The sequence below is a fragment of the Astatotilapia calliptera genome, chromosome 15, assembly GCF_964374335.1.
Source record: "Astatotilapia calliptera chromosome 15, fAstCal68.1, whole genome shotgun sequence".
NCBI lineage: Eukaryota > Metazoa > Chordata > Actinopteri > Cichliformes > Cichlidae > Astatotilapia > Astatotilapia calliptera.
Window position 1 is genome coordinate 9,442,114 of NC_137436.1, and position 22,329 is coordinate 9,464,442.

Here is a 22,329-nt window from a genome sequence, read left to right on the forward strand (position 1 = left end):
AATGGAGCTAATAAGCATGATTTTTAGCCTTAAGTGTTCTTGCTTTATAGTTATTTAAACGGGTTGTTTCTGTATGTAACTATGCTACTTTTTTCTAACTGTCAGACTTATTTTGTCCTGCCTAGGGATGGGTATCGTTTAGGTTTTATCCGATACTGGTGCCAAATCGGTACTTTTGAAACGGTGCCGGTGCTCAAACGGTGCTTAAAGAATGGAGAACACAAAATTGGTCCAAAAACCTCTCATGTTCAGCTGTTGTAAAAAATATAACAATGTTAGCCTTTTCTGCAGCTATGGGGCATATATGGTATCACTCTTGGCTGGAAGCAGTGCTTAAACAATGGAAAAAACACAAACTTTGTCCTAAACCTCTCATGTTTAACTGTTTTCCACTTTTTCTTTGGTCATTTTAGCCTTTTTAGCCAGGGTGAAGGGAGTATCTGCCATCAAACAAGAAGACAGCCGCATGTAGCTATGATGATGTTTGCTAGTTCACCTTACATGCATTAATGTAATAACGTGGTTAGCCTACTCAACGTAAATTAGCTACTCACGCAGAGAAGAACGGCTGCTGCCACCATCATCTGTCATCATTTCTGCTACACTGGCAGGGCTAGGGGCCAGGACTCTCCTCTTCGTGTTTTTGGGGGATGTTGCATAACAGGCAACCCACCCGCAGTAGATGTGCTCGGTGTGAGGTCTCGCAGCAAGCTATCAAATACGGCGCATTTCTGGGCTTTTAAAAAAAAAAACGCTACGCGTCGCCAGGTGTTTCATCGGATTTGAGGTGTTACCTCCTTTGACAGTATCACAGTATCAGCTTAAAGCACTTGTTGCAGGCTGCTGAGTTTGCATATTTTGCTGTGAAGTACAGCCAGACTTTTGACCGCTTCGCCTTGGACATTTTTAATCTGTAGCTCTGCTCTAACAGAACGTACGTACCTGGCCCCGCCTACTATCCTCGGAAACGTAAAATGATTGGCTAGAATCTAAAGTGTATCACAGCTCAGGAAAAAAAAGCACCGAAATAAAGCACCGAAATGTGCGCTGCTTTTCGGTCTGGTTACTACCGTTTATGTCAGAACCGGTGCCATCATGGCACCGGACACCGGTACCCATCCCTAGTCCTGCCTCACTATTCTAAATAAGCCTCACCAAATTTAGGCCATTCATTTCTCTTGCAGAAGTGTCTTTGGGGAATCTGGAGTAAACTCATGAATTCCTGACACAGCATTGATATCTACATTCAGTGATCCTGTGGTCCTCTCTTCCCCCCACTAAACATGTACCGGATGTCCTCCATCAAATGTCTGTTTGTCAGATCTGAGGCTTGGATCGATACCCTTTCGCATTTGGTGGACTGATTACAATCTACTAATCAATGACACCCCCAGCACTCTTTTCTCTCTGTTTCATTCTCTCGCTTCCCGCCGTTCCTCTATTTGCTTGATAAGAAACATCGGGAGGACCCCTTTTAAGTCAACCTGTCCGATTCCGATCCATACAAGTTTCAAGATTTAAGTAAGCAGCGTGGTGAGTTCAAGGCCCTGGTCAATATCCCCCAATCACCTTCCTATTCACCATAGAGTAGTGAAAGGTATTGTGGCCATTGAGGTCCTTTCAGGTGTTTGATGTGGTGTGTGTGAATGTTAGAGGTGAAAGTTGATGGGTCGACCTCGAGATTTGGATGAATTGCCACACCAAGTTCAAAAGGTTGAACAACACAGGAAGAAGCCTGCATGTGTGCTTTGTTTTTGGATCTTAACATTGCTGCGTTTAAAGCATTCCCCTTCATGATTCCATCCCAATCCCAGTGAATATGTTATTCAGTATATGTACGGACCTGATTTCTCCTGTTGCAAAACTCTAAACAAATTCTCACACACTGAAAATCAGCACATTAATACACTTGTGATACATGATGGTAAATGTTGTTGGGAGAACTACACCACAGCTACAGAACAGATCCAGTTTCTTAATCATGGTGGCTCAAAATTCCTGTGAATGAACTAACCAATAAATACCAGTTCAGAGTCCACAGCCAGAAGAGGTGAGTTGAAAGTTGATGCCAATAAAGAATATGAACAATGTGATAGGCAGGAACAGGATTAGAGTGAGACACCATGTTCATATACAGGGAATGATTGTGCATGAACAGGAAAAAAGACATTTTACTATGATACGCAAATCTGTGTATGTCTGTCCATATGTTTTTGCTACCAAACTTGGTACGCAGGCTCATCTGATACACCTGAAGGTTGTTGTCTATATCAGATATTCTGATGCCCAGCAACCAGCTAATCACAGGTTAAAATGACATGATATTAGCATTTCTGAAGCTGCAGCAACTTATAAAAGGATTTTATAGTTTTAGTTTCACAACAATAACACATCCACAAAATTTAAGTTATGGATGATATGTTATGATACCTTCAGGTTCCATGAGAACCATATTACAAATGACTAAAATTACCTTTTTAACCTTGAATGTACAACAATCCACAATACCTCATGAAATCATCATCACCTATTGTTTTCAATTCACAACATTAACATCTCATTTCTATCCACAAAAGTGGAATTACACATGATATATTATCATCATGTTGCATAGCAACCACCTGGCAGTGGGCTGAAATGACCCAATTTGTGCATTTATGGGGCTACAATTTATAAAGCATTGATCATTTTAATTTAATGGCCATCAGCAAAAACGGGTCAGAAAGTACCGTGACATGGGCATGTACTATTAGAGTTTCTTGTTGTAGTAAATGTTTTATGTATATAAGTATTATAAACCTGTAGGCTATATCTTTTATAGATAAAAGGTACTTTCACTTGCTTCCTTTAAAAGAAAAAAAAATCATCAGATGGTCTTTCTGATGCAAACAGAGGTTGTTTTTTTTTGATTCAGAAGTGTTTTGATTACTGTTTGAAAGGTTTTTCTTTACCCTTTTATGAAAAGGGTGGAGGAATCCCACAAAAGTCTCTTAGAAAATGCGAAAACTATAAAATGGTGAAGTCTAATTATAAATCCACACGATCTTCTTTTTTTCTCCTTCCTATTTTCTCAGTTGGAATTTCAGTACATTAATTTAGTCTGTTTTAAATGACAGAATTAACTTTGAAGTTGTTGTAAAGAAGAAGTGAATGTCTATTCACCCGTCCTTACTCTGACAATGATACGATATAATCAGTGTTAAGTCTGGATTTGTCCTCACTAAGCAGGGTCTCATGTGCTTATGCAGTGGGTTGCAGAAGGACTGAGTTGATGGCTGAGGCAGCCCTGGCTCATGTTTCAAAGGCCTCTGCTCCTGACTGATTTATATTGCTCCCTGAAAGCCACTGCATACAGCAGTCGGTCTCTGTTTCAAGTCGGACTTCTTTGAGGATTGCGCAGCAATTGTACATAGCCCATAAAGCACACAGAGGACTGAAAGAGGCAACAATTGAGCAGGGGGGTTAATAGGCTGCCCTCTTACTATGTCACATGGTTGTTCTGTGTGAGGGCTCAGCAGTACCTAGAAAATGTTCAAATGTGACATATATTTTCTTTATACTCCTGCAGGCTTTTCCACACTCTCGCTGGCAGACCAGATGAGTCTATTGCAGAGTGCCTGGATGGAGATCCTGGTGCTGAGCATTGTGTTTCGCTCACTGCCCTGTGAGGATGAGATAATGTATGCGGAGGACTACGTGGTAGATGAGGAGCAGGCGAGGATCTCAGGCCTGCTGGACCTTCATGTTGCCATCTTGCCATTGGTCCGACGCTACAAGAAGCTGCGTATGGAGAAGGAGGAGTTTGTTACGCTCAAAGCCATTGCACTCTCTAACTCAGGTAATCTTCCATTCACCTGTTAGACTTAAATTCACAATCCTAATCTATGAGTTTGTGAACAGCACAAATATTGTAGGCTCAAATTCATAGAAACGTTGGATGAGTAGTGGGTTTGGATCTTCATAAACATCATAGTGCATCAATAAGTAGGCAGAGCAGGATTGTGTTGCTGAATGCAAGTCAAAATGATGGGATTACATCCTAAACCAAGTTCTGTTTATTGTATTTGGCTTCCAGAGAGTTTAAGTTTTCCAAAAATCATCTATTTAAAACTCCCAGAGATAGTAGTGGCTCAGTGGCATACTTGCGTTGACTACTACCCCCACCCTGTCACGGCAGATGGCTGCCCCTCCCTGAGCCTGGCTCTGCCAGAGGTTTCTTCCTGTTAAAAGTGAGTTTTTCTTTCCCACTGTCGCCAACTGCTGTACAGGGATCATCTGATTGTTGGGGTTTTCTCTGGAGGCTCTTTTCCCTCCAACTTAAAGCACCTTGAGGCGACTGTGATTTATCGCTAAAGAAATAAAATTAAAGTAAATTAAAATACTGTAATCAAGTAATCGAAAACCGATTAGTCACTTTTGCCAAATAGCCTTTATTTTCTCCGCAGTAATGACATAGACAGGAAGGTACATCTTTATATAAAATCTCAAGTAAAGCCTGGCAGTTGGCATTTAATTAAACAGACAAAGAAATAAAACACAGGGATAAAAAATGTCGAGTGGTTATCGGTATCTTGTGGCACCATCACCCCCACAATGAAAGATCCCCGATAAGAGAGGACATAAAGGTCAAGATCAAGATTTTTTTTTAATTTAACTTTGTGTCTGTGTCTGTGTGTGTAGCTATATTTTAATTTGTGTGCAGATACATGTGCACGTGTGTTTGTGTGTGACTGTCACATTGCACTCTCATTCTCTCCATCTCCATAACAGTAGCTGCCAGCGCGCCACAGCCGAGGGAGATATATTTAGCATTTCATTAGAAAAACAGGGGCTGTCAATAAAATGTGTTAAGTGGAGTGGAATGAGCGTCGGGGAGCGACGGGCCTCGTTTGTTCCAGTGTGAAGATGCTGCGCCCGTATTGACAGTTTGCTTTTCATGAGGCTGGGCCTGTCCCCCGCTAATCAATGCCTGTTAGGAGTCTTTTCTCCTGCCTGACTGAAAAAAATGAAAAATGCTGAGCCCAGAGCTTTAGTCTCCTGATGACAAACACTCCATGGGAAAGTTGGGGATAAATAGGAGGGGAGGTGATGGAAAGACAGGGAGGTAAAGGTATAAGGAAGACGTGTGAGAGAGAGAGGAAGGCTAGGGTTCAGAGGGGTTGCTCTGGGAGGGCGAGGGGGCAACTTCGGCTCGTTTGAACACAGTCTCGGCGAGCTTCGGCTCCAGTGGTCCTCTGGGTGTGACAGCTGTGGAAATTCATGGCCATTGATTTTGTAATTAGCAAAGTATCGACGGGATTGACGCCAGGCTGCTGACGGATTACATAGAAATTGTTTCTTCAAAGTTAGTTTTGCATTCCTCCCCCAGCCCCAGCCTCCTTAAACACACACAAACACACACACACACACACTCATGCTTTACGCGTGCACCCATTTAAAAACATATTGCTTATTTTCCACTCTCTTTCTCACATCTGAGCGCGCGCACACACATGATCGTGCAGCCTAATGAGGATCAGATCAGCATTAACATGAAGGTTTCAAATGAAGAGTGCTGGAACACATGTGCGGTCCACATAGCCTAGTTAATTTCCCAAGATAGAAATGCAATTTACACAGAAGGCGACTGGTAAAAGAGACTTAATCAGTCAGTTAGGAACATAATTAGCCTTGTACTTTCCCTTTTTTCTGCCTCATTTACATGTTCATACACGGTCTTACTTCACGCCACAACTTTCATGACACATAGCAGAGCTGATCTCATTCACTTACACTTCAATCAGCAGCCGTGTTTGCCTTCTCTTTAGCGCTACTCCGTATTACTACCAGGGTAGGACGTGTTTATCTCAGTCTGTGAGATTTGATTATAATACTGTATTGAATTCGCATTTGCGTCGTGCACTGCTTTATCTGTGAGTTAATGAATTGTGGATATGATGCATACACAGATTAGACCTGACACAGTATGTCAGTGCAGTGAAATTGGCTGAAAGCAAACCAGTGCTTGTCCATTAAAATGCTCGCTGTCAGCTCGTCCTTCGGAGGACAAGCCTGGTTTTTTTTCTCTCTTTTTTCCCCTCCAACATGTAGACTTATACGTAGAGAGCAGTTTTTAATAAGTCTCAACTGGTTTTATTTTAGAGCCTATACATAAGGGGGCCAACTGCTCTTTCTTATGGAAATGAAGCCCATCTGCCACCATCATTCAGCTGAATGATATCCTAGTAATGCAGCCATCTGAATTCATTAGCAGGGGGGATGTATGTGGTCCATGATACCAAAAGAAATGAATCTTTTTTTTCCTCTCCTGCTGTATATTTATATATACCTACTGTACTTCCCTCTCTTCCTATGTCTCCCGAGACTCCCAGCCATGCATAGTCATTTATTTAAGGAGCGTCATTAAGCACTAAGAAGCAAAATTGCACGTTTGCATATACAAGCTACTGAGTTTAAAACCAGATGATGCAGCTGCAAAACATGCAGTTGTTGTCAATGTAGATATGAAACATCTGATTTGTCTTAGGCATTTTTGTCATTCCGACTTTCTTCTTCTCGCTCCAGACTCCATGCACATAGAGAATATCGAGGCTGTCCAAAGGCTCCAGGATTCTCTTCATGAGGCCCTGCAGGATTTTGAGGGTTCCCAGCACCCAGAGGACCCCCGGCGGGCAGGCAAGCTGCTCATGACCCTGCCTCTGCTCCGTCAGACTGCCACCAAGGCCGTTCAGCACTTCTACAGCATCAAAATGCAGGGCAAAGTCCCCATGCACAAACTATTCCTCGAGATGCTGGAAGCCAAGGCTTGACACCCGGGCCGGGTGTTTGACGTGCAGCTGCATCACCCAATCCGAGGCGAGGGACAGCCCATTAAAAAATAAATCAATAAATAAAGGTGGTGCCAACTGACAATGGAAGGATGAAGCTTGGAGTCATTTTAACACTTTTAAACAAAACTAAACTTAAAGGTAACTAAAGGGACTTGAAATAGTTTTAAAAGGTGGGCAATTATCAGACTGATTGACAGGGGATCACGATTATGTATATAAAGATGTTGTGTACAGAAATCAGGCAGCCGAGGTCTTGTTATAACCAGAGACCCGTTGCTCTATATCACCTGAAGGTTCTGTGAATTTGTTTCTTATCTTATTTTCATCTCAAAATGGAAATGTGATAATATAAATGTCCTCAAGAACTGTACAGCCACGTAGCCACATGTTTTTATTTCCTTCTCTCACGTTTTCTCATCGCAAGCTGTTAAAGCAATAGTCTCTAACTGGTCTACATATAATATGTGTACTGTATATTGTGTGAAATTGCACTGGACATGTGGGGTTGGGGGAGGGAGAACTGTTAGACATATTCTTGTATTGACCATCGAAGACAGTGGTACTCGTTACAGTAAGATTCTCCATTTCTTCATTATATATTTACCTCGTAGAAGCTTCATCAGCTCAGTGGTTCGGTCAACTTGGTGCTTGCAGAAGGACGGTGGTTGGCTGGTGATCAGAGTTCACTGAGAGTTTGCACTGAGCAGCTATGAATAATGTGGCAATAATGAGTATTGTATCAGCTCACTCTGTCGGTCCTTTTTGCTTTTAGAGGCTAAACTTGTCCCTCGCTTCTCTTTGTCCTCATGCACATCTATTGGCAACTAAACGTACTGTGAAACCTGCACGTGATAACGATAAGCTATATTTAAGAATGAAGTTAAACACAATGAATGCAATGTAATACGCCCTTTAATGCAAACTGACACCCCTAATATGAAGACCTCAGCAACTATACAATATCATTCAGTTTGTTTCGAAAGCTTTTTGTTGACGATGGTGCGCTAGATTGTGATATTTTGTACAGGCTTTGCCTTTTCTTGTGAAACTCTGCCCACCTTTGTTTTAGTTTGTTCTCAACACAACAAGTGTCACTATATTGATAGCCCATAGCTGAATATGTCTGTAAAGTATGAACAGTATTATTTGCTATTTAATTTAACATCATCTGTGTCGATATAAAGGCTACAGTCAATTAATATTATTAATTTGTGCGTTCAAATGCTTGTCATAATGTCCCAGTTGGTTTGTTGGGAAGTCTTTTTTTCCAACTGAAGTGTCATCACGTGCTTTGATGTAGGAATGTAGGAGCTTTAAACTAAAAAAAATGATGCTTTACATGACTTTTTATCAGGATAACTGATAAAGTTTAAAAAAAGGACTCTTTGTAGACACCAATTTGTGGTTGTAGCATAAGATCATATTGCAAATGAGATGAAGGAAGAAAAAAGTTTATATGCAACATGCTAAATTATACCCAAATTTTATTTATTTTTTTGTCAGGAATCATTATGATCCTTACTTTCCTCACTTTTCTTTCGTCTTAATTTCTCTTTTCATCCAAATCACAATAATGACACTTGTTTGTCTGAGAACAACCTGAAAGGCTCTCCGAGTTCATTCTTAGTGGCAACAATAGTGGAAAATTATATATCTCACTGACCACCAGATGCAGCTTTCGGATGTTTTGTAGTTTTATTGGTCTTTAGCTCATTTTTAATGAAGGTGCTAATATTCAGACAGGCACTGTGTACAAACATACTCCCATTAAGGAGTACAGACTAAGTTAATAAATCTGTATATTCCAAAAGTAATGGTAGTCTTTTGGAGCATAATATCTATCAGTGATAAACCAGTTGCCAAATAACTCAATTAGGATAAAAGTGATAGAGTTATGAACATATTATTTCCTGTCCTGATGACCTGAGCAGGTTAGATGGAACATGTTACCATATGATCAAAACAGTATACTAATAATAAATGAAACAACTGCTCTTAGGGTTTTAGTAAGACACATATTGTCCCTCGTGAACACTTAAAGTAGTCTTTAAAGTGTCAAGTGCCATTAGCTTCTGCCCAAACAATTATAAAGCATAAAGCCAAGCTGCCAGTAACTATTGACGATTCCCACAGGAACACTCCTGATTCACTGTAATGTAATGCATAGATAATTATAACCATATACATTAGAGAATACAATTCCCACGATGCACTTCCTCACTTGTTAACCAGCTTTTCTGTCCCCGGCTGAAATGAGGGATTCATCACCTCTGTACAGTAGCAAGCCAAAGCATTATTGTCTTTTTAATACACGTTATGAAAGCTGCTGTATTAGGCAGACATGACTGCTGTTTCCACATAAATACAGATTTTAATGGTGAGCATACCCTTTCTGCTCTGTATCCACTAAACCTAACAACAAAACATGCTGGAAATCTTTTATCTTCTTTTGTTCGCTCAATAGAGGCATTGATCGATCATTAGTTCTGTGAAGTCTCACTCTGAGATAAAAACAAGTCTAAAAAGTGAAAGGATTTTTTTTTTCTTTTTCTATTTTTTTGTACTAATTTGAGGAGAGTGTTTCTGTAAATGGCTGCAATCCAGCTCGACCAAAACAGGAAAACTGACCCTCCCTCCTGATCAGAGTTCATTTACACACCTCCATGCTCTTTGAAGACTTGATAGCAGATTAATTGTTTCCCAACTTCCACCCCCCCCCCCCCCTTCTCCCAAATTAATATAAGAAAATAAAAGAAAATGCTTAATTTATTTCCAGACTTCTAAAACGGTTCGACTACATCCAATTAACTCTAATTGTCTCCTAAGCTGAAATTCTCAGTAGAAATGGAGCAATTAAATTTCTGCTTTGGCTCTACCTTGGGGACGAGAGACGTTTTACTTTGGTTGATGGTGGGAAGGGTTTGTCTAAACCTTTACAAAGACGATTTCATGAGTCTCTGTAATAGTTTCATAACAGAGCGATCACTGGGCTATGCAAGGCAAATATGGCCACCCTATGTTCCTTGTGTTGTGGAGCATCAGACTGACATTTATTTGTTCTTTGTTTACATTGTGGACATGCTGTACAAATGTATTATGTGCATATTTCACTATACTACGACTGCTGTTCGTTACTATAACTATGATCCTTTGATTTGCCAATTTAGGGAGTTTTTCATGTTGGATTAGCAACAAAATTTAGAGCCCACTGAAAACCTGTATAATACAAGTCACTGTATTGAGTCAATGGGTAATTATTTAAGTAAGTCTTTGGTGAGATATTGTCTTATTTTCTGTTTTTTTTTTTTCTTCTGTATCTTTGTGTATCTCAATGCTGAAACACACACACACACACACTGCGTTACCATCGATTTTGCTTATCGGCACAGCAGGACATATAGTGAGTAAAGTCGTCTAGACCCTATACCTCAATTCATATTTTTTGAAAATTACACTGGGTTTGGAAGCGGGCCATGGGTTCCTCTTGGGAATCTGTGGCACAGAAATAAAGTGACATCACTGGCTGGGTATTAAAAAAATGTAGATGAACTTACGGCGGTTGGGGAACACATTCCTCGGAGGAGAAAGCTGCTTATTCGCTGTTCCATTTGCGGACTTTACCTTAACTCCGCGCACGCTGAGATGACGAGATTTACATAAAACATGGAGGAACCTCCCTGGCCGTTCTGGTCCACGGTGTATAAAGGACCCTGCTAGGTGTATGTACCACAGACATGTGATTACCCAAGAGGATTAACCCTCCCCTTCTCAAAAGCAATATGTTAGCATTTGTAATATATGAATCAAGATAAAAGGGAGCTTTGGTTCATTTTGATTATACACTTATGCTTGGGAAAGGACAGGCTAACTATGCACGCACAGTCCTGGGAAGACAAAGGGAAAATATTGGAAGTTAGAAGCAGCTACAGCTGGGTTTCACTGGACAGTATTGTGTGGCATTTTCTTGTGTTTCGTTTGTTGTGTTCATGCCTACTGTATCCATGTGTAAATATATGCTTTTTTTTTCTTTTTCTTCTTTTTTTTTGGAGTGAGTCAAATCTAACAGTGCACTGAATGTACAGTGACAATAAAATCACATGGTTTATGTAACAGCTGCACAGGATTTTTATTGGATAGCTATGCTTAGTTTTGGTCTTCAGTGTTTTTTACTGATAATGTAAGCTTATCGTGGTTTAGGTTTATAACTTTCTTTGTTTCTTTTTTTGCAAATTGTCACCCGGCACTTTTCAGATGTCTTCTGTAACAAAGTTGCCTCTCTGGGTGCAACAGTAACATCCTTTGTTGAAGCGAGGATGCAACCACATCTACAAAATGAGCAACAATGAGGTTTGCACAACCTACTAACAATATAATTGCAGCCTATGCTTAACCTGCACTAGATATAAGATGAAATTCGCATCAAACTTACACACAGATGCACACAAAATAAATAGTCCTTAGGCAAGTTGTAAAGCAATAAAACTGGTAGTTTATGTGCAGTGCCTGGAAGACCAGTTGAGTGTCTACACGTGTGTATGTGTCTATGCGCGCTTGGATATTATCAAGACGGTGCCTCGGGGTGTAACGGCATCCTCCTGCCCCCCGACTGTCAGTTGGTTAACTGTCTACACGCCGTCCCTTTTGACCTTGCGTTGGCTACAACGCCGGCTGAATGCACATCTGACGCACTCTCTTCCTTTGTGGTGCAATCCTGTGGAAGTCATTTCATTTACTGGGCTTTCAACTTCAGCCAATATGGGAGTCGGGGTGGGGGTGGGGTGGAGTGGAGTGGGGGTAAGTCTGTGTTTAATCAGCCTGCCACAAAGCATTCCTCTAAACAAAATCAGCTATGATGTCCAGCGAAAAGATGTCTCAACAGAAGACTGAATTAAACAGATAAATGGGCTTGTCACTTTTTCATTTTTTTATTTATTATGCTGGCATAAGCTGCACTCGCCACTCCATATTATTGCTGAAAATCATAACTGTGTATTAACTTGGTCTATACTGTATATCAGCAGACCTTTTTATGTGTAGAAGTTTTATGTGAAGGTGTTCCTCGCCGACGTTTGACTGATAAAAAAAAAAAAACTGCAAGCAAAGTAAAAGAAGCTACAGAAAATGTGTCTTATGAACTTGCAGATCTTCTTTTTTTCACCTATCATATAGAAGGGAATTAGGCCATGGCCCACTGTCCTTATAGTGACTTTCCATCCTGCAAACCCTGTTGTATTCACCTTAAGTCACCACAAGTTGTTAGGGCGGTCTGTACTTACCAAGGGGCACTGACAATATCGCACTGTAGTCTGTTTATCAACCAGTCTTGTTGCTTAGGTCTTTTATTAAATCTTTAATCACACTCTTAGTGCAACCGTGTACCACCGACAAATGCTTCAGCTCCACAGCTGGGCAGCCGGACTCCTTCCTTTGCCTCATGAAGATTATTCATCGACTGAGGTGAGAGTCCACTGAGAATAGGCTGTAAAGTGTCAGTCACAGTTACGTACTCAGAGCGGTGTTGTCTTAGACAATGTAACTGGGTGAAAGTGAGTGAAGGAGATAGGAAACCATCAATATGCTCCCTGTGTAAATTGAAGAAGGTCATGATTTATGGCTCCTGGCTACATTGTACATACATGCTGAATCTACTCTTTTTTATCCACCCCCCGCTCACTCGCCTGGCTCAAGGACAGGTAAGGGTGCCTTTCTCTGCAGCTCATCCCCAACACCATGCAGTCTGTGGCACTTTGTGATGGACAGCCCTGAGGAAGGCCGGTGCTTTTCAAAATGAGTTGAGCGCCATCTATGGGTAGCCACAGTAACTGATTGACATGAAGGAAAGACGAGAGTGTAGACAGAAAGAATTAGATGCACATTATACAAGTGCACTGTACTACCTGTGTTACTCCACCTGTTCTTTGGATTTTTCATCGCCTCATCAGTCACATCTGTCTCGCAGTCTCCTTTTACTTAAGGACTCAGACAGAGAGGGGGACAGCTGTGGGTTTTCTAAGGCCTCGCAACAGCTGCAAGCCCCGCATGGCACTGCATCTGTTCAATTCTCACGGCCTCTATCTCTGCTAAAGCAAGTTACAATTCATAATGTGGTTCTCGCTGGTCTTACCCTATTAACCAGTGAGCAGATGGAAATTATATGGTAGGGTGTTAGGCCTGAAAATGGACCTGTAAGCGTCATGCTGTCTCAAGTACATGCAGCTTAAAATGGGACAATTTAAATAAGGCCACATGAGAGAAATCAGGACTTGGCTGTGAATTCATTCCATGAGCCACAATGAATATCGTGATGTCTTCTCTGAATCTTCTCTGAAGTTTATTATTTATTTGGATGATTTATTATGTCTGGGTGCCTTTGACGTTGTTGCTTTGCCTTTGGGGAGAGCCAGATGTAACAAATGGAGCTCTCATTAGCATTTGACCTCCACATTATGCTTTGTTTACCTGCTGCTCCTCACCTCTATATCTCCTCAGACAAAATCAGGGCTTTCACAGAAGCCTCTAACTGTAACACAGTTTTGTTACTGGGCGGTAAAGGTAAGCACCACATTTGCATTGCAAGATTTCTCAAGCAGCTTGAGCGCGCAGAAACAAGGGGGGTGAAAAAAATTCTCCACTCCCTGGGGACGTAGCCACTCCCAGGTACCGTCATCTAGGATCTGGAGTTCTGACAGCCGTTTAAATCCCAAGAGATGGTGGAAAGAAATAAAGTTACTGTAAAGAGTCACCAGCACAGTCTGTTTTCTGAGTAGAAGAGAGGGCTGTTGTGCTCAGAGTGGAAGTTGTTCACTAATTGCTCATGGGTCGTACGTTTCTGATGTAAGATGGAATTTAGCAGTTTATGCTTGTGCACATGTTGATCTTGGCCAGCCAATAAATATTACAACATCTGTGATTTAAAAAAAAGTTTGGTTCAGGTTCTCTAATTTTTAGGGGACAAGTGAAAGGAAAGAGCACCCACACATAACTCCAACACCGATTAAGCAGATCCTCAATCAGTGTTTAATCACTGTTGATATATTTTAGATGCATGAAATGATGTGTCACACAAGATAACCTGGTTGGTATTAATAAGCACATATAGAAAATGCAAAGATATTTATAACAGAATCTGAGTGATTTAGGAGAGCTCCCCACACTCAACATGAGCTGGTACAACAACCATCTCCATGCAAACTGCAGCCACTGCCCTGCTTCTTAAAGGAGACTTATTAGTAATTATTTCATAAACTGTAAAATCTCATTTGTCATCCAAAGATTAGAATGTTTCAGCTGCAAAGGTGTTTTTGTTTCTTTGTTTTGTTTTTGTACTGAAAGAACAAAGTGTAGGGCAGATTAATATGAATATGCCATTCACACAAGCAATGTTAAGTACATTATGGCTACACTACCATGGCCTCCATAAATGTAACACATCTACATTACAAGCATCGACAACATCCTACTTTCCATATGAAAAGTTGAAGGGCAAACGGAAAGATCTTTTTCAAACTTTAACATTGTATTTCCTTTTCTACATCGTAGTCCCTTGCAGGTTCTTATCTATAGCAGATGCTATGATTTTACCATGTTGGCCAGCAACCGCCTAACAAACTGGCTAAAATGACCTGTTTTTAGCATTATTTCCCTGCAGCACCTAATAATAGCATCCTAGCATTTTCTGTCACCGCTGTAACATCTCATTTATATCCACAAAACTTCAGTTAGCCATGATATATTCTGATACAATCATTTTAGCTGGCAACCACTTAGCAACATGACTTGTTTTTTAGCATTTATGCACCCAGAACACCTTATAAGAATTTTGAATTTTGTGGGGGGGGGGGCATATTTTTACTTTTCTCAAGGTTTACGTGTTTCAAAATGGACACAAAATGCCTGCTTAGTTGGTGATAATGGTCTCCATGTGTTGAGAGCATAATTACAGCATGATATTTTTTATATTTATAAAATTCTCAGCAAATTATTCTGTGGAGGTGTCATGTTTAACATTTATATAGCATAAATATACCAGAAAAGGGAATGCACTTGATAAAAGCTAATATCAAATCAAATGACAAAAAAAAAAAACATAAATTATCATCCATCTGAGAAACGTCTCTGAGAAAAACATTATAATTGCAATTATATGCTCTGTGAATTATTAACGTCTCCTCGTTTCATAAGGAAGCAGGTCATGCATATTGCCTGTATTAAAAAGAATCTTAGCAACAAGTAATGGTAAATATCCACGCATTACACACAGTCTCACATACACATTCTATTACCAGACCGGGGGGTGTGGCAGGTAGCTGTCTGCACTGTGGTTAATTGTGCAGCGGGAACCGGTTCTCTAATTTATTTCTCGCCTGTCCATACAAGAGTGATCATGAAACCCCATTCATTTCACAGAACACAATTTTCATATTTAATGAGCATGACTCCAATACAATTACAGTAATTAGTCAAATCTCACTCACGGCCAATGGAGCTCGCCACCATTATTAGTGGATCTTATTAATGATGTTGCACATGCGGTGCTCATAGGGTAATTGAGGGCATGTGTGGGTATGGGAACAGGGGTACGGAAGATTGGAAAGCAACGCCGCTCTCATCCTGCTTTTTGTCTTTACCGGGCCTAAAGTTAAATGGAGGTCTGCTTGATATTAACTGTGAGCTGCTTAAACATGGCAGCCAGCAGCAGAAAGCTGACTTGTTGTCAGTTAATGTTAAAGTAACGTATGTTGAATTCTACATGCATTTAGTGTGCTTCTATAAAACTGCTCCAAGAGAAGAAATCCAGATCAGCTTGTTGCTCCTCTTGTCTTATATTCTACATCAGGACAGTTCAGAGCATTACTGCTATGCACAAGATCCCAGAGGATCACAACAAAAAAGAAACAAAGGTGGAAATTGGAGGAAGAAGCCCATTTGCTGTGAGTGATGATACCGCAGTGTCTGACATTTTGGAGGTTTGCAGAGCTTCTCTTTCTAGACTGATCCTTATTAAACCTGTGAGCAGTGGTTGGATCTGCAACAATCACATGCTCTGCAGCAAGTGACACCCCATGCGCAGCGTGGGGCCATTTTACTTTGCAGGTATGTGCAATTCCAGTGAAAGCATTTTCTAATGAGGAGTTATATTCAGAGATTTGACAGATGTCAAACTTTTCAAAGTCTTTTACGAGGGAAGCTGCTGTTTCATGCTCTCTGGGTTGATGTTTCAAAGCAGGCGATCATTTTAATCAAAGAGAAGTGAGTTAAATGGCCTCTTATCCAATTAAGGGCAGTGTCACCGCTAAGTTAATGAGTGTGACGCTGTAACAGAAAAGCCTACATTAACACAGCATAATTAGCGGAACATGGTGGAATTAGACGGCAGCAATGACAGTGCTTTGGTGTTTTTATAATTAAACACCGGAAAAGACAACAATTAAGCCAAATCTTAAACCCTCCCAATCCCATTCAAGCCAGAAAGGACATGTTTTGTTTGGGGAAAGCTCTAGAGATGAGGCCGGCTGCCACCGCCACGTGAAGTCTGAATTACGGTTCAAAGGCAGGAGCTGAAAGTGGGGGAGGTCATGGCAACAATGCGTGGGATTATAGTTTGTTATATACAATTTGTTAAAGAGGACAGACCAGTGTCTGTTGTAAATTTCACAATTTTGTTTCTGCACGTTGTTTCTGCATGAAACTTTGGATGCTGATTTTTGATTTTGATTTATTTATTTTGTCTTTTTCACTGGAATAAAGTTTCAGTGCAGATTAATGTTCCATATGGCGAGATACTGTTGTGGCACAACAACAAACAACCAGAGGACCTACATCTATTTTAGTTAAACCCAAGATAAAACTCCATGAGACATTAATACTCATTAGAAGTCAGACAGGCCATTGCGTAACCAAAAACTCAGTCGCTGCTGTTCATATTGTAAATATCAGCACCAGTACATTGTTGGCTGTGGCTTAGGAGGTCCACTATGACATCTATTAATCATATGGTTGGGGTTTCGATCCCTGGGTACTCCAGTCTGCATGCCAAAGTGTACTTGGGCAAGATGATGAACCTTGAGTTGCTTCTGAATTTTAGATAGATAAGACCTGGAAATAGGAAAAAGTCCTGGTGTGAATGAGGCATGTTGTATAGCGTGCTTTGAAAGCTCGAGTAGAAGGTAACAGTTTGAAATATGGCCAAAGACTAAGGGTGTAATCCCCCTGTAATTAAATGAAATATTGGCACATTTTATTTGATTTTACAACATAATTGTATTTATATAAAAATACATTAGGTAGGTACACTTGTTACGTGGGTAACAAGCCAGGCAATAAAGAAATAATTATACTATGAATTAAGTTTAAGTAATATGTAAGTAAGAGCTACATTTTTCCCTGGCAATTTACTGGAAAAACAAACAATATTTTAAAATCTTACATCACAAATACACCATATTATGGTGTGCCATAGCCTTACCTCCAGTTATTTTACAGGAAAGGAGACACCAGTTATATTGAGTGTAATTTTAGGTACAGCGTAACAAATTTCCTAGTAATTTAGTTGAAAAACAAACAATATTTCCCCATCTTACATTGTAAGTACACTGTACTTTTTGGACAACGGGTTATATTATGGAGTGGGTTAAGCTTGCCTTTTTACAATTTTCATAATATTTCATCATATGGCCCTCGCCCCAGAAAGTAAAGCATGCTTACAGTATAAGATGAGGAAATATTATCTGTCTTTCCACTTATTTACCAGGAAATTATGCAGTACTTAAAATTACAGATGCAGTTCTTAACATTAGTATTACTACTATTTATTTGTTTCGTGTAACAACCCGACTTGTTACCCCCATATTCTAGTGTGCCTAGCTTTAAGTATTTGTCTGTAAATATAATTACATTGTAATTTCAAATAAAATACATTAGTACTCCATGTTTTTACAGGGGAATCACAGCCTTAGTCATGGGTTGTATTATAAAGTGTTAACAAGTACCAAAGCGCTATATAAGAACCAGTCCATCAAGTGTGCTGAAAGTGAATGGTTTGTGGAATTCTTTTTCAAGACTCAGCATCAGCTTCAACACGGTTGTTAGGCCCACTGTGAACAAACCAATTATTGCCTCTGCAGCATACTGAGGGTCAGGCCTTATTAGTGATGTGCTAATGTGACATTAATTGCTTTTACCTTTTCACTCCATTAAGATGCTGCTATCTCTTTCAGGAGCCTGGCCAGATGGTTTATCGGCCCTGCTCTGGCAGCAATGCTGCTAATGGACTGGAGTGTGGAGTAAAACAGCAACAGACCTCACCAATAAAATCTTGTAACTAAATAACACATTTGTAGATGCAAAACCCCTGCCTTATTGTGAAAAATAAGAATGGCTGAATTTCATCACCTTCGCTCAAATATTGACCTGGGAAGAAAAGACATCCCCACACCTCCAGCCTCAGATGAAAAACATTTTTTCAGTTTGGAGTACTTTTAAGGTTTTGTTGCAAGCAGTGGCAAGTCTTCATTTAAAGTATTGGCATGCATTGACTATATGCTGAACATGAGGCTGCTGCATTGAGTTGTAAAGCCAAGACCAGGGTCAAATGCTAAATAAGAGGAAATTGGCACAAGAAACACCCTGGGGAAGCGTCTTCCTCTGTGTCCTTATTCTCTTCTTCCCTTCTCTGTCCTTACTCTCCCACGTACACCCTTCCTCCATCCAACCTCTCCACCTCCTCGCTACCCTGATGCCAAACCCATGACCTAGGCCAAGATCGATAGCACAGTTTAAAGAGGATGGACTGTGTAAACAGAGACAATAGATCCTGCCAACGAGGGTGCCTTGACCACTGATGGCCTCTGACTAGTGCAGTAGCATTTGATCAAGTCTAGCATTGATGGCTGTCGTCTGTACTTTCAGGACAGATTTTAGATCTTCTCAGTGGGACATCAGGATCATGAAATATGCAGATATTTGAGTGGTCGATTGGTAGATTACTTCCTGCTACCGCTGAGGATGAACAAGGGATCAAATAAAAATGCTGATGTCTCCTCAGGTTCAGATTCTCAGCCATGTAGATTTGTTGTCTTTCTGTTAGATTGAACAACATTAGACTTAATAACAGATCTGAGCCCTTTAGAGGAACTATTCATCTTTTTGTACAATTTTAACCCAGAGTGTAATTAAATATCTAGGAAATAATGTGTGTGTGTGTGGGTGGGTGCGTTATGTGAGCCGATAAACCTCCAGTGGGGGTCTGCTAAGCCACACAAACTTTATTATTTCAATTATGAATTCACACAGCCTCCTTTACTATCTGAGGATATAAGCTAAAGCTAAGTTGATTGAATGGCTGAAAACTTGGTGCAATCCATTCTGGCTGCATAAGTGTGAGCAAGATTTATATGTTTTTTAAATGTAAAAAGCAACCATTCCTGCACTTTTATACAGACCACATTAGCAGATAGCATCTTGTCATTTAAGCACATATTTCTTTAGTGAAAACAAAGACATTACTCACCCACATTTATACAGAATGCATATCAAGCATAGCACTTTGTAAATGCACAATGTGCTAGTCATAATTCTGCTTATCTCACATGTGTGGCAGGTCACATTTTAGTATATAAACCAGCCCATTACTGCCTCTGTAAGTTATATGCAACAACGCATTCTTGCAGGACCTGGAAGCAGCCAGCTGCTTGTATTAATCAAACAGCCCACTTCCCTTTTTGACACAAAGCAAATAGTCATAAATGCTCTTATCAGCCTTTCTAATAGTGTGAGCGTTACAATCAGATTCATGGTGGCATAAACTATTGCATTTCACCTTTATCATATCCAACAATCACTTCTTTTTCACCGGTATCGTTTATAACAGGCGGACAGCTTGTTGCTTAATGAAATTCAAAGCACTCTATCGGCTTGAGGGATCTCACACTCCATTTACTTATATTTACATATATTTTGTTTTTCCAGCACAGGCAAACAGGTATGATGAATGTCTGGCTGCGGTCCTGCTGGGACATGTGGCTCCCTGCAAATGATCTGTGATCAGGCAACTGTAATGCTTTACAGTAAAGTGTGGGGAGGTTCCCCTTGTATTGCAATGCAAAAATAAAGACTTCTGTCTTTAAACCAGTGGGCTGATGATGGAAAATATACGCTTAATATGGATGCAAAATCAGGTTTTAATCACTTTGAATTATTTAAGCAAATAGATTAAAAGCAAATTACATGAACAAATGTAAGCAGCAGCTAGAAACTCAGACGTCAGTGAACAGTTTATCAAACAGGTCTATGTTCCAGTGAAACTAACTACCGGACATTCTTCTAAATGTAACGTGGTGGTGATGGTGGTGGTGGGGGCTTCGTCAGACCTCTGCTTTGTATACTCCCCGCATAATTTGGAGGACTTTGATTAATCAATTAATATTCTCTTCTCAAGGTCTTCTTATAAAGCTCATCATTAATAAAAAACCAGACATTCAATTAGCAGCCAAATCTTGATTGCCAATTTTGTCATAACAGTCTCCCTTTGTATGCCTTTTTCCCCCCTTTCTTCATAGTTGGGAGTGTGGCGTGGGTAGGAAGAATTAACTAATTTCATTAATCTAATTGTCATCGCTTTCAACCATCCCACTAATAAGTACAAATTAATATGATTAATCAATTTGACGACGTAAACTCATTCAATTACACTTTTTCAAAGGCAAGTGGGTGTGTTGGGGTGATAGGGAGGAGCAAGGTGCTGAAGGGAGGAGGGCGTCTGAGCAGCTTGCTCTGTGAGGAGCCCAGCCCATAAAATTGGAGTCAAGACAATTAGTCATTCTGAATGATAAATAAAAGGTGATAAAATGTCGTGGGCAGGCATCCCACCAACGACAGATCTGATTTAATGAAACATGTTGCTTTCCCTCAGAGAACTAACAGACTATTGGTGCTTTTAGGACTGTAAACCAGCCTGTCTCCTTCTTTTTTTTTGGGAGGACCGCTGTTCTGCGGTAGCTTTGATGGCTGCAGCTCTGGAGGGGGAGGCACAGTCTGTAAACACAAAAGTATCAGAGATTATAGTGGGTGGAAAATAACAGATTCAGACTTTGTGCTTCTAACTTTAACTGCTGTATATGTGGTAACTAATGTAAATGATGCTGTTATAATGCCTTGTTAATTAGTATAAGTCAGGATTACTGTAAAAATTGCCATTACTGTATACTAAAGTCAGGCCAACACATTATTATCTGCTGATATTAGCCTGTCACAACTATATAAGCAATTGCAGATGCAATAAAAAAATAGTCTTGGCACTGATAAACATGAAGCAATATTTCTGAATTAAATGCAATTGAAATGTTTAAATTTAAAGGTTTACTTATTCACATAATTAATCATTAAGGAAAATGTATCAGGAAAATGGTAAAGACTGCATGTACAACTGCCAATCAAGTAACCTGCATTTGGCCAGATTCAGTATTTTACATTGTTATGGGAACAGACAGTCACACTGTTTTGTGAAATCCAAAAACACTTCATAACATCCCAAAAGTCAGTGTAAGCCCCCCCCCCCAAAAAAACCCACTATATAGTGTATATTTTCTTCTTTACTTCCACACTGTAAAAGCAACAGAACATTGCACAAAACCATATTATCTGATGTTTAATTTAACATTTTCACATGAAAAAAAACTATCTTCTAACCATTAATACCATAATGACAGTGGGACAATGGGACAGTGGACAACTGGAATTCATCAAACGCGGTTTCATTATTTACACCAGGAAGGTCAAACTCACTTTACATCATGGGCCACGTGCAACCTATTTGATCTTAAGTGGGCCAGACCAATGAAACTTCCCTTTCTGTCACTCTACAGACATTCAACTCCCTGAGATAACTTAATATAAGAATAAGAAGTACAATTTCGATGGTACATTTTAGTTTTTCTACAAGATCTCTAAGTTGTAAATGAAAGAAATTTGGAAGCACAAATAAATAAATGTGTATAAAATTACAGAAAACATTCTTTGCAAAACAAAACAAAACAGATTTCAACAGTAAATAGTGAAAAAGCAGGAACCTTTTTGTCATTTATTTGTTTATATCAGGGCTGTCAAACTATTCATCCGGGTCCCATAATTGGCCCACAAAAAACTCCAATAAGACCCACGTACTGCTTTGGAAAATGTAAAGGAAGGCATAGACTTTTGATTTTTTTTTACTGTATTTTCATGAGCTCTACAGCCCATTCATACTACACCACAGTATCTAAGTAATAGACAAACATTTAAATAACTATCTACAATAGAATTTAAGTTTTATGGTGAGTCCTCTGTAAAAAGAAAACAAAATGAATCAAGAAAATAAACAAATTGCAGAAACTTTCTTTAACAATTACAGGACAGTCTGCTCAATGAGCTACCAGAAAATTTGACTGTAATTTTCTAAGCCCAAATAGTTATGCTGACAGATTTCTTCCATTAAGTCCAGCAGCATTTCTTTATCATGTAGAAA

General features: G+C 39.9%; 1 protein-coding gene across 2 annotated transcripts in view; it reads left to right on the plus strand.

Annotated features, from left to right (window-relative positions):
- Positions 1-10,940, plus strand: part of esrrgb (estrogen-related receptor gamma b) — an 84,159-nt gene extending 73,219 nt beyond the window's left edge. For both annotated transcript variants that reach the window (XM_026194907.2, XM_026194904.2), the window contains 2 exons: positions 3,569-3,838; positions 6,565-10,940. In XM_026194907.2, coding sequence (XP_026050692.1) covers positions 3,569-3,838; positions 6,565-6,809 — 515 coding nt within the window. In that variant the 3' untranslated portion in view covers positions 6,810-10,940. The remainder of the gene's footprint in view (positions 1-3,568; positions 3,839-6,564) is intronic.
- Positions 10,941-22,329: the final 11,389 nt, after the last annotated feature.